General features: G+C 45.4%; 1 protein-coding gene across 5 annotated transcripts in view; it reads left to right on the forward strand.

Moving 5' to 3' along the window:
• SKI (SKI proto-oncogene) overlaps positions 1-12,680 on the forward strand; it is an 89,479-nt gene that overhangs the window by 23,542 nt on the left and 53,257 nt on the right. For 3 of the 5 annotated variants that reach the window (XM_072354246.1, XM_072354248.1, XM_072354247.1), the window contains one exon: positions 1,169-1,279. The exons of the other annotated variants lie outside the window; for them this stretch is intronic. In XM_072354246.1, coding sequence (XP_072210347.1) covers positions 1,169-1,279 — 111 coding nt within the window. The remainder of the gene's footprint in view (positions 1-1,168; positions 1,280-12,680) is intronic. 5 annotated transcript variants of the gene reach the window in all.

The following is a 12,680-nucleotide window of genomic DNA, read 5'->3' on the forward strand; positions in this document are numbered from 1 at the left end:
TTTCATCGAATGCATCTTTTCGTGAAGTGGGTGCATTCCAATATGCCCACAGCCATCTCATGGCACTTCGCTGTGACCTTTTTGCTGGAGTGACAAAGGGAGTTCGGTGCCACCGAAGCAGTCTGTGCATTGTTCAGTAAGAGTAACACTGCCTTGAAATCAGCACTCATAACAATACCTGGGAAGATCTTATCTTGGCTTGATGTTGGAATTCTTACATCTGAAAACGAGGGGAATTTGAGTGTGGGGAATTATTCCATATTAAATGTGTTTTCTTAATTTGTAAAGCATTTGAATAAACGCTGGCATGAATGTGCCATAAAAGGGTAAGGCTGTGGCAATAAAAAAATGCATTTTGCAAATTTCTGCACCGTGAAAGGGCTACTTCTAATGGAATTGAATTGTTCAGTTGAGACAGCTCTCGCCGGAGAAAATTAGAAAGGCTTCATTCCTGTCATAATGAAATTGGGTCATTGTCTTTTTTAACTGGGTCATAGGAGTTTCCAGCATGGGAGGCCTCTTGCCATGTTTGATGAGGGCGAGGTATGGGAGCAGCCTGCTCTGTTAACCCTTGCAGCAGGGCTCAGCTCTGCTCCACGTGCCCTGGGCCCGGGTGGGGGGGAGGAGGGGGGCTGCTACTCCAGGCACCACGCTGTGTGCGAGCCAGGCTGGGATGCAGGCACCGAGGGTGGCAGCAGTGGAGCCCACGAGCCTCCCACATCACCCTGTGGCTCGGCTTTGGCTGTGGCCAGTGGTTCTCCTGTCCTTCACTGAAGGAAAGGAAAAATGCAGATATGTAGAACTAACTACAGTGCTGTGGGGTCTTAATTCACTTACCATTTTCAACAAATCATGCTTGAAAAACATTTTGTTGCTATAGCAGTATGTGAGAGGTGGCTCCCGCCCTCCCTCACACCACAGTCTGGGAAGGCTTTCAGAGATACCGAGCTAACCTTCTTGCATTTGGGAAAGAAAGAGTCTTCCCTGTTTGTCTGCGCTGTGTGAAAAGCAGCAGTGTCTGAAAACCAAAACAAAAAACCCCACAGCACAACAACTGGCCTCCTTCCATGAGCCGACCCTATTTCCAGCCTGCCCGCCACGGTACCAGGGGCACGGGCTGTTATTGAGAGGCTGCTCTTGTACATAAAGCCTTGTGATTTTTGTTTAGAACCGTGAGTCTCCTAGAGTTCAGCTCCGCCGGAACAAAATGTTCAAGACAATGCTGTGGGATCCAGCTGGAGGTTCAGCGGTACTGCAGCGTCAGCCAGATGGAAATGAGGTGCAGAGGGTTGCAGGGGTGGGTGTGGGGAGTTCCTTCCCTTTAAAGGGAAAGGAAAACAATAGTGATTCTGAAATACATGCATTCACGTGTATCTATAGTGTTAAATGCTAACTATGGTAGGCATGTTCTCATTCAGCTCAGTGCCAGTAAGATGTCAGTTGTGCTTTGTGTGTGGTTGTTACAGTAAATAGGGCAGACTGCTCTCAGTGAAAAGCCCGTGTAACTCCGCTGATTTGGGATGTGCACTGACATAACTGGAGCATAATTTGCTCATTGCCTGTGATTTTCGACTGACCCTAAGTGAGTTTGTGTGTACGGCTGGACATGCCTTACATTGGCCTGGTTTTCTGGAGGTGCCAAACTCATGCATTTCAAAATGACCAATATTTAGAGATGCAAATAACTTTTTCCAGATCTTCAGGCTTTAGCAGTGATAGCCCACATTTTGTCCTCTTTTATTTCTGAATGAGCATGCTTATGAAGAGCTGATCACAGAGCAAGGGCTATCAAGTATTTTGGCCTCTTTTTATGGGATTGCTTTGTTTTGTGGAACGGCTATAGTGATGTAATGCATCATCAGTTCAAATAAGGTGGTAAGCGGAACAAAGCTTCCATCTCCTATTTGTGCATGTTGATACAGTTGAAATTTTAGATATCTTTTAGCAAAGCAAAATTTGATCCGAGAAAAGTGATGTGACAGAACCTTTGAAGAAAAAACTGCCCCATTTAATCTCTGGGAATTGCAGACTCTGTAACCCTGTGACCATAGAGAAACAGGGAGTGTGTGTCATGATTTCTGATGCTGAGCAGCGGTACTGAAAAAGGAGGGAGGGAGGAAAAAAGCCCCTTTGGGAAATATCACAGAAGTTGTTTATATTGTTTGTGTCTCTTTTTCTACTAGTTTTCCATCTGAACTAGCAAAAGCAGAACTACCTGAATGTACATTCAAAGAGTTAGTTCTGCTTTTGCAGAACTTCTCCTCCTCCCACTCTTATACTGGCATATTTTGCTCTTTCCTTTTCAAAAGGAGTGGTCAGTAGGTTCAAGTGAAATCTACTTGAAAAGACTGAAATACTTCTTGGCCCGTTCAGGTCAGGTGGGCAGTGGGGCAGCAGCACTCATTCCTCTGAGGAACATCCTCAGGGATGTAATGAAGGGAAAACCTTTTGCTATAAGGAGAATGAGGAGAGAAAGCACAGTGGTGTTCTATTCCCCTGTCTGGGAAGGGTCTGTAAGGAAGAGGTCTCACTTCCGGATCGTTTATACATGGTTCTCCAAGGAAGTGAAGACTTAAATGCTCAGAGTTGGCTGTGGTCACGTGTTGGATGCTGAACTGTTAATTAAATTACAGCACAGATCCCTGACCAAAGCTTTCAGAAGTCTTTAGCACTCTTTCATCTGTGCCCTCGTATCTTCTGGGAGTAACTCTCCATTCAAGTCAGATACTGATGGATGTTTAAGGCTCTCAAGCAGTGTGATGTCAGCAGTAGTGGAAAAAACAGACAGCAGCAATTTACTGGTGGCGGGTCAGGGCTGGGAAAGCCCACGTCCCTCCTTTAAAAGTCCCTCTTTTAGAGCTCTCCCAAACATGAGGTTCCCAGACTCATTCACTACTCATCTAGAGTATGAATGTCTCCTTTCTTCTCCTGTGTGTGTTCCCATGGTCTGTGTGATCATAAGTTGCATTGCTGTGCTCCATTTTCCACAGCCCGTGGCTTCCAGGCTTTTGTGTGGCTTCTTCAGAATTTCACAAGTACATCACAAGATGCTATTTTGGGTGGCTCCAGGATAAAGAGCACTTAGATCTTTAGAATGCCCTTTGCCACATTCCATTAGGACTGTGAGGTACCCAGAAAGCAAACCAAACTCTCAGTAACTCTTAGTCCAGCACGTTCAGTTGCACACAGGTGCGATCAGGAGGTGCTGCTCCGTCTTTTTTTGCAGCGTTTCTCTTGACTGATGCAGATTTTCTAGACAGATGGTTCTTTCACCCCAAGTCAGGAGTGTGTCCTGACCCCACAATGGTGCTTGTGGTGGCACCGCTCCATGTAGGGTGGCTGGCTCACAGTGATGCCGTTCCAGGAGGGGCCGTGGTGCAGAAGTACCTGCCTGTGAGCAGCTGAACCCAACCTGCTGGCCTGAGCTTCCAGTTCTGTCGTGCCGCATTCCTGTCAGCTCCCACTCCCGCACAAAGCTTATGCAACTGTCTCTGAGGCAGAACAGGGGTCACTTCAGGCGGCTGTTTTGATCTGGTGGTGCCTCCTCTCCTCTCTAATGCTGTCTGGAAGGATTTGTTAGATTCCTTTTTCAAAAGAAGAGGCCAAGCACGCAGGCACTTTCACGCACACACATCATGCTGCCGCGCTGGGATTTAAGGGCAAATGGAAGCCAGGGCTTGACAGGAGGCTGATTAGGAATACAATCCTTTCACAGTGCTTTGCTTTTGCATCTAAAGAGACTTCTGTGTGCTCAGCATTAAGATTTGCTGCCCCAGTGACATCACACGCTGTCAGCGCTGCAGCTCCAACAGTACCACCAGCAGTGCTCTGCCTTTCCTGCATAGCTTGCCCGAGCCTATTGGAATCATTTACATATGTTAAACAGCCATTGTGTGACCCTGCGACAAAGAGTTTTATTTTATCTGCCTCTGAGAGGAGTAAACTGAGATAGGGAACGACCTGGTGGCTTGTCTACGGCCACACAAGATGTTATCTGGGGACCTGCAGTGAGAACCCCAGTGCCCAGCCTGTGCTGTGCTCCAGGGGCACGCTCAGCCCTTCCCTTGGCACACAGCCTGGGAGCAGGGAGCCCTCACCTCTTGCCTCGAGTTCTGACCTTTCTATTGTGGCTCCAGACTTGCAAATAAAAGCTGGGTGTCATGACCACCAGACTCTCGTTTAGGCAGCAAACTGCAGCGTGAGTGCCCAGAGGGAATGGTGAGTGGGTGAGGATGCTGGTCTGCCAGCTTCCAGTGACCTGGTGCAGCCTTAAATCAACTGAGGGTAGACCTGGGAGCTGGTCTGCAGCTCAGCTCCCTCCTCAGATGCTGCTGGAAGTTGTTTTTTGTAGCTTGGATCAGTACAGTGCTAGGCAAGGACAGATATTCTCTCTTCCTGCCTCTCCTATCCCTTTCAGTTTTGGGGTTTTCAGCTTTGGATACTTCCAGGAGAACATCCAAACAGAGCTTCCCAAAATCACTCTAAATCATCATTACAGGAAATGTATATATAATAAATATATATATGTATTTATATACGTACATATTATTAAAAGTTGTGAGAAGAAACATGTTTTAGTAGTGCACAACTAGATGCAGCTTCTCTCTCTCATCTTCTTCTCTTCTTCCTCTCAGTTATTTCCTAGGGGTAAAAATAGACAGTAGGCCATTTCACTTTGGGAGATCCCAATTAACAAGCATATAAAAGGAAGCTTTGTATCTGAGATCTCTTGTCTGTTGGGATGTAGGTTTTCTGCTTAAAGGGCCACAGATATAGCATTTCTCCAGAATTTCATGAACCAAAGACATTCTGAAAGCTTCATATACGACTGGTTAATCTTAAGCAATGTACAGCTCTGCTTTTGCTTGAAGCAGTCCTTTCTTTCCTCTCTGTGGCACCTTTGATGTGCTGCCTCTGAGCCTGCCTTCGTTTTCCTAGTAAGTGCCTGATTTGTGTACTGCTTTGGTGGTGGTTTGTTTGTTTGTTTTTCTTTCACTCGTTTGAGTGGCTGCATATGGACTTTGGAAATGCTGTACTGTCTTGACAGGTGAGAGAGCAAATGTAGCATTAGGAGGAATTCCTTCCCCCAGCACTGCAGCCGACAGCTGGATCAGGAGCTGCTTGAGTCAGTAGCAGAAAAAAAATAGACCTTAAAGAAAATCCATATGCCACACTTGGCTTGGTGAGTTCGAGGGAAGACTGATTGCTGCCCTTTGTGCATGGAAAAAGATGAAGCAGGGGCTTGTTTGGTAACATGGAATCTTGTTATAGAAGTAGCAAACCCAGAAACCAAACCTCAGTGTGGGACAAGATAAAAGCTTGGATAGCTATCAAAATATTCTGAGCTGCATTCGAAGCAGAGTTACTTGGAAACATAAATTACAGGGGACAATTAAATAGCACGAGATAGACAGATCATGTTCTTTCCCATATACAGTGTTTATTGGTAAAATGGAGGCTGCGTTTAGCTCTGGTTCCCCCCCACCCCCAAATTTTGTTTCAGCTTTGCATGGGAAAAGTATATGGCTCTGCATGTTAGGAGGGCTTTCAGCATAAATGTTCCTTGCACAGTAGAACTTAATAAATGGTGCCTGTAGAGAAGTTGTCAAAGGAGAAACTTAACTGCTGATCTGGACCTCTTAGTTTTAGCAAGAATTGAGTGTAAATCAGCTTAGCGTGTCTTGCTGTTTAGGCAGCCTCACATTCATATTCCTTTCCTCGAGGTCAGGGAGAACTAATTTGACTGGGCAGCATTCTTTCTAATTTGGACTGGATTCTGAATGTCCTGTTACTTTGCTGAAGAAAAAGCAGGGGATGCACGTGTAAATTCCTGACTTCTTTTTAAGACATTGATCCATTTGGTTCAGGCGCTGCTATGAAAGGTATCCACATTCCACATGCCCCTCGCTCTGAAGGTTTCCCAGCACATTGTTAATTAATAAAAGCCCTCCTGGTGTTAACTTATAAGCAGAGTGTATGTTAAATCAGTAAACAACTTCCTGCATTTTTAGAAGCATTTTCTGGTATCTGACTTTTTGGCACTTTTGGAAGAATTAATGTGCTGTCTGTTTAGTGCTGGGATGTCAGCTACATGCAGGCGGTAGGAGGGATGTTTCAGCCCTTCTGCTGGCCAGATGCTGCAAAAATCCTGCATGAAAAAACAAGAATTGCATAAAATAGACGTCCTAAGGGTTTCCTTTTCAGTTCTACGTAGATTTTATAATGGAGCTCAGGATGGTCAGCGTCATGAATCCTTTGTAGTAATGAATAAAAAACCCCTCCATTGCGGGAACAGAATTAGAAGCCTTTCCATGCTCTGGAAGCAAGAAAAGGGGAAGTACAAAGATGAAGTTGGATTTCCCAAAGAATTCAAGGCTGATTTTAAGGCCAACAGATATTCCCTTCCAACAGTGTCCACCTCCAGATGAGCAGGATTCCCAGGGGAACCATTGGGAGAGCTGTCTTCATGTTCTCTGATTGTGGTCATTACTGAATATTGGACTATTCAGATCATTGAACTGATTTATTTTTGGAACTCATTCATGAGTTATTGGCCATTTTAATTCTGATTTGTAAAATGAACAGAAATATGTTTGAAGCTGCCTTTGATACGCTATGTTTTTATGTTTGTTTGTGGGGAGAGATTTATTGTTGTTATTTGTTAAAGACTCCGATGTATTCTGTGTTATCTTGAGGATGCCTGCTACCATCTGGGCTTGTTATTTAGCAGGGTAAGATCAGGGCACAAGGGAAATAGAAGTAGTGAGCATTGCGAGGTCTTCTGGGACAGTGTGTTGGGTAGAGAATTATAGCAGGGCAGGATGAAGGCAGACAAGAAAATTAAGACTTAACTGATGAGCCTGAACAGAAGCGGATAAGAAATTCTACCTGAATTGAGCGTGGGTGCTCATTTGGCTGTGTAATTGTTGGCTTACTGCTAGCATGGGTGAATCTGCACCACTGCGTTACGGCTGTGGGCCCTGCTGCCCCGGAGAGCTGGAAGCACTGCAGTCCAGCTGAGCGCATGAGAGCGGAATCCAGCCTGATTAAATATAGATAGAATAACTAAAGATACCTTCTGAGCTCCTCCACGAGCGTTTGTTTCCTTGTAGAGTTCACAGGAGTTAAAGATGTGTGTAATTGAGAGAAGCGCAGAGCTGTGGCTTTCTCTGGTTTTGAAAGGCTGAATTCTTTTTGTTTTCTTCCTTTCTCCTCCTTCCCTGCTCATTAAAAAGGCGCTATTTGTGGTCATTAGGAGGCACCCAGAGCAATTAGATCTAACTGACCTTCGTGATAGCTATTCAAGACAGAAGCTAAAACAGGATTGTATTGTAAACAACAACAGAAAGGGGGGCACACTAAACTTTATGGCGTGTTGGTATGTTGGGGGGGAAATTAGAGGATTATGCGGTCAGCATCCCTGTAAATCTTGTTTATCACTGATGTGGGGGAGGACACCATATCTGAGGGGAATCCTCGGACAGTGGGGTTGTGAACTTTGTGGTTTTATCAGTCAAAATGGCAGAGGGAGGAATGGAGGGAAAAGGGAACGGAGTAACAGAGTAAGGCCAAATTCCTTATGAACCAGTGTGTAGGAATGGCCCCTCCTGAGCATCCATCCAGCCCAGCATGGTGGCTCTGAAACAGGCAACAGCAGAACTGCTTTGGTGGTGCTTATGAGTTGAAGAGTTGTGATGATGGGCAGAGTAAGAGAGAGGACCTGGGGGAAAAGGATCCAGAAAGTTATGGCAGAATAAGATGTAGGGGTGGCATGCAGCTGATGTGTGGCATCATCCCTGCCTCACTGAGCACAGGACCTGGGGCAGCGGGAGAAGCTGCTCTCCTGGCCACCTCCTAAAGAGACTGTATACTTTTGGTACAATACGAGTCTTAAAAATAGCTAACCTGCTCCTGCTTCTAAAGCTGGGCATGAATTCCTCACACAATTGAAACCAGGGTGATACAAATGGGATCAGCTTTGAGGCTGGAGGGGCTCAGCATCCTCCTGTGGTGGGATGGGCAGAGCAGGGCTCGGCCCCTTGGTTTTATGTGGGGTCAGGCAGTCAGCAGGGTGGGAGGAAGGTTCGCAGGCGGTGAGCCCACCATCTGGCAATCATAAAACAAGTCATCAACGTTTTTTGGAGGAGGATGGTGAGGAAACAAGCTGCAGACGATTGTCATGAGCTCGGGGCCCTAACACAGACACCTTTATGGCTGCTCTCTGTTCTGGTTGGGTGTCTGTAGGAAGGGTCAAAAGTTCAGGCTGTTCCCCCTGCATGTTTTTTCCTTCCAAAAGGTGGGATGTGGGCATTATGGGGAGCTGTAACAATGGTGATGCTGGGCAGTCCTGGCCCTGTTGGTGCCCCATGCTGCCTGTGTCTAAGGTGGGCTGGCTAGCACAGCCTCGGATGGGGAGCAGAGAAGTTAAACAGCTTAACTGTGTGAGATGCTACAGTGAGATGGAGAGGCCAGGCAGCCTCCCAAACAATGAACTGGCAAGTGCAGGCTGTTCAGTTACCTATTTCCCTGAACTCAATTAGTAGCTTATAAAAGGTTGTTACGCCACTGTACCAGACCTCGGAGGGAAGCAACCAGATGAAGATTTCAGGGACTGCTGTTCAGAGCAACATGCGAGCTGGTCTGGGAACAGAAGCATTGCCAATAGAGCACTGTGGGGAGCAGGTGGCATTACGGGCAGGTGATGCAGCAGACCTGGTGGTGCTGTGAGGTATTCTGTGGGAAAGGAAAAGTTGGGATGGCTCTGTGAGGCTGCTCATCTGCCGACCTGTGTTCTGTATGTGGTTGTAGCTCCTGCTGCTCACCAGTGCTGCACCCACCTCGCATTAAGGCTGGAACTTCCCTGCCAGATGTGGCAGGAATCACAGATAGGCTTCGTGCATCAAAAGAATGCCGTGACCATTGGGCCTGATTCTTCTTCTCATAATGAAAATGAGTGGTATGAGTAACTGCGTGAATGTGTGCTGCTACGCCTGCTGCAGGATCAGTGGGCAGGCAGAACGGGGCGCAGGGTATTGCAACAACAACAAAAACTGAGAGAGAAATGTCTGAAACATTTGAATAAATGCTGTTCTGTAGCAGTCAGACCTGGTTAAAGTGAATCATTCTGTGAACTGTTCTAACCCCCCTCGCAACGCAGAGCCTCCAGATTAACAAATGTGCTGGAATGCAGAATGCACATCTGGTCTTCGTTACTGCGGCCCGGCTGTAATCACATGGAGAAAGCTACCTTGGGTTTTTATGTAGAAATGTTTGTATTATACAAAACCCCGGTTGCCAAGCAATTTTTATTAAAACGGCCAGTTTATGCTCAATCCAGTGTCCTGCTGAGGAGCTCTAAATACCATAAAATCTATGCACAGTGTCACTCCCATTGTTAGAGCTCCGTGGGCTGAGGGGAAGCAGTGTGCTTAGGGGGTGGTTTGGCTCTATCTGAGCTTTGTCTGCCTCATACTTGTCTCATTGGAACGTCCAGTTGTTGCTGCCATCTTGAGAGCTTTGCCTGTCACAGGGTTTGATTTGGAAGCTGGAACTGTAACCACAGTTTTGCCTAAATGCAGCAGATCTGAGCGGTGTGGAAATTAAAGTACAGCTGCCTAAACTAAGTGCTCATGGTGGGTCTGTGTTCTGAAATCAGTAGTGGGGAATCTTTGAAGGCCGGAGGGTTTCTTAATGATGCATGGAAGATTAGAAATGCATACTTAAAAATCCCAATTTACAGGACATAATAGTAGAAGTTGCTTAGGAGAATTCTCTGTGGGACTTAAAATCAGTCAGATTTGCAGTGGGCTTTAAACATGCTTCTCATTAGAATACAAATCTGACCCGACCAGCAGTGCTTTCCAGAATCTGAACCTAAAAGGAGGACTTGGGGTCTAATATGTACAGAAGTTTGGCTCAGTAAAATATGGTTAATAAATACAAGTGAAGCTTCTATCACACAATGTGCATTCATCTGGATGTACTGGTAGGAAGTCTGAAGCAATGCCTAGCAATACTATGCTTTTATTAATGTTCTGCAGGAATCAAGAGGTGTTTTGGTAGACGAGGAAAGCTTCCACAGCATTTTTCAGTAACTAATACTGCCTTGGGTTAAGGATGTTATTTTGTGTTTCCAATTAAAAGCTAGATTCTTCTGTACAGTAAACCCTAACAAGTGGCACCAAAGGTCACAAGACAGGAAAGGGAAGAAGGAGGGCTGGTTTCGTAGCGTTGTGTCACTCACAACTGTCTGCCGGAAAACCACAGAAACCTACCTTCATCCACACAGACGGCCAGTCACAACATTCTTGGGTGGCCAAGTGGGTTTTTCCTGTCCAGCAGTTCTGCTTGTCCTCATGCAAAGCACACTCTTTACTCACCCTACGTTAACAGTGAGAGAACTAGGAGCTGTTACTGAATGTGTGCAAGTTTGTATCTTGCTCCGGCATGAACTGTAATGATTGAGCTTGTTTTAAAGCACTGTCACACACAGAAGCAAGGACTTTGATAACAAGGCTACAGGTGGTTCATCTGCTTCCAGTGCCGTTTCCTTCGTTTCACAATAGAGATGCTATTGCCTGCACATGAAGGAAAGCTGACGCAGTTCCTGTCCATCCCAGCCAGAAGAAACCCAATGTTCTTTTCAGTTCAAAGTGACAATCCATGATGGCTTTCCTTGTGTTAATATTTCCTTCGGTGTTAGCACACAAAAGCGTGCTCACCCAGGGAATGAGTTTGATCTTCAGGTGCTGTGCCTGTGCTTGTGGACACCAGGGTATATGAGTGGTGCATGGCCTGCACAGTGTTACTGCTTACCTAGAAGCACGTATGACTTGCATGCTGACCATGTGGCAGAAGTATCTCTAGTTGAACAGCAGTGAAGTGTCTGGAGGGCAGCACTCCAGTTCTGCGGGCCCATCTTCAGAAAAATGACCTTGTCCTCCCTGCTGTTACTCAGTTACGCCATAGGGGAAAATACCTCCCTGATTGTCTGTGGCATCCCGGTACGTCACAGCCCTGCTCTGAGTATGGAAATGTGCTTTGGTACAGACAGCATTGCAAAACTGCTGTGTTCTTCTTGTTTCAACAGTGGTTACTCAAGAACTGTTTCAGTAGAGGAGATCAAAGTTTGATTTGGTGTACTCTGTTTCTTGAGTGCTGAGGGAGGTGCACCAGGTACAGTGTTAATAGGAAGGCAAACATCCAGTGCCTTCCTAGCATATCTTTATGGGGTACTGCACGTGGATCCAGAACTCAGCCCTTCTTACTGCATCTTAATAGGTTTCTCTTATGCAGATTCCTCTGTCTGCTTTTGGAGCTTCTGGAAGCTTTTGGCATCCACCATATCTTGTGGCAGTGAATTCCCCAGTTGTATGTGCTGTATGAAAAACATCTCCCTTTGTTTCTTCCCCTTTTTCCCAGATGTCAGAGAGCTCAGTAAGGGAACTTCCAGTACCTTTACCTTAAAAAAAAGAACCATGTTTTTGACTGTGTTTTCTTTTAAGAAGTAACTTGTTACAAATCCTTGCTGCTTATTGCGCTCATAAAAGCTGCACTGCAGTCTGTGTTGTAGGATGATGGTTGAAACACTTCATCACACTGATTTTAATGCTTGTATGGGATACGAGGAGTGTGAGCAAAGAAAAGGAAGGAAGTGTGTTGTGTGCTATTAACAGCTTGAGATAACAAGAACTGTGAAGTCTACCTTAAATAAAGTTTCTGGTTTTGTTGTTGTTTGTTTGGCCAAGAGGTAAAAATAGTGTTGGTTAGCATCCCAGCTGACACTGAAGCTCAGAGTGGGCTCTGTGTATACATGAAGCATTCAGCAGTTGGTAGAATCAGGCCCTGCATATCTCTGGGATCCCCCACGTGCCTTGTCCATGTGAAAACTTGTGTTGTTTGTAATATAGTTGTTGAATTTAAACTCCTGTCCCTGAGTCAGTGCAGCCATACTTGGTGTGTGTGCAAGGTAAGAATGGTCTAGTTTAGATCTGCCTGTTAGGAACATCGTAAACCAATACAAAATGTGTGTCTGTTGAGCTGAGTTGAGTTTGAAACTAGTGGAGCTGTTCAGTATAGGAATGACGTCAGTGTTCCTTTCCTCACGCACAGTTTAATTGCTCTCCTTTCAAAAGGAAGTTCATATCTCCAGCTGAGTGTATGCCAGGCTCCTGACATGCATGACAATTGAACTGTCTTTTTCTGCTGGCTATTTAACACCGCTATTGGCATACAGAATCACGTCATTTGAATGACTTGGCCTAGCAGGGAGTGATGTTAAGTGTAAAGATGAAAATGCAGCATGATGAAGTTGCTTAGTTAGCATAAAACTGAATTTTGCCCTGATATTCTTAGTGCAGTGATAAATGAAAGAAAAAGAAATACCCATCTTGTTACTACATCCAATTATATCAATGCAGTGAGGTGCTACTTTCTCTTCTCTTATACTGAACCTTCTCATTGTATTTATTTCATTTTCTGTGTTACTGCAGAGCACTGGTAGAGCTTTAGATACACCACTTTTCTTTGAACACGTTTTCTTGGCATAAATTGGTGTGTTTTCTTGGTCTGTCACATCAAGCAATATCCCTGTCAGTGCCAACTAATTGCTATCAATCAAATGCTGAGCATGAAAGGCTGGTCTGAATGTTTATTAAAGCGCGGTAGAAGTACGGGGCACA

This window comes from Excalfactoria chinensis, chromosome 20, assembly GCF_039878825.1.
Source record: "Excalfactoria chinensis isolate bCotChi1 chromosome 20, bCotChi1.hap2, whole genome shotgun sequence".
In the NCBI taxonomy this organism is placed as follows: Eukaryota; Metazoa; Chordata; class Aves; order Galliformes; family Phasianidae; genus Excalfactoria; species Excalfactoria chinensis.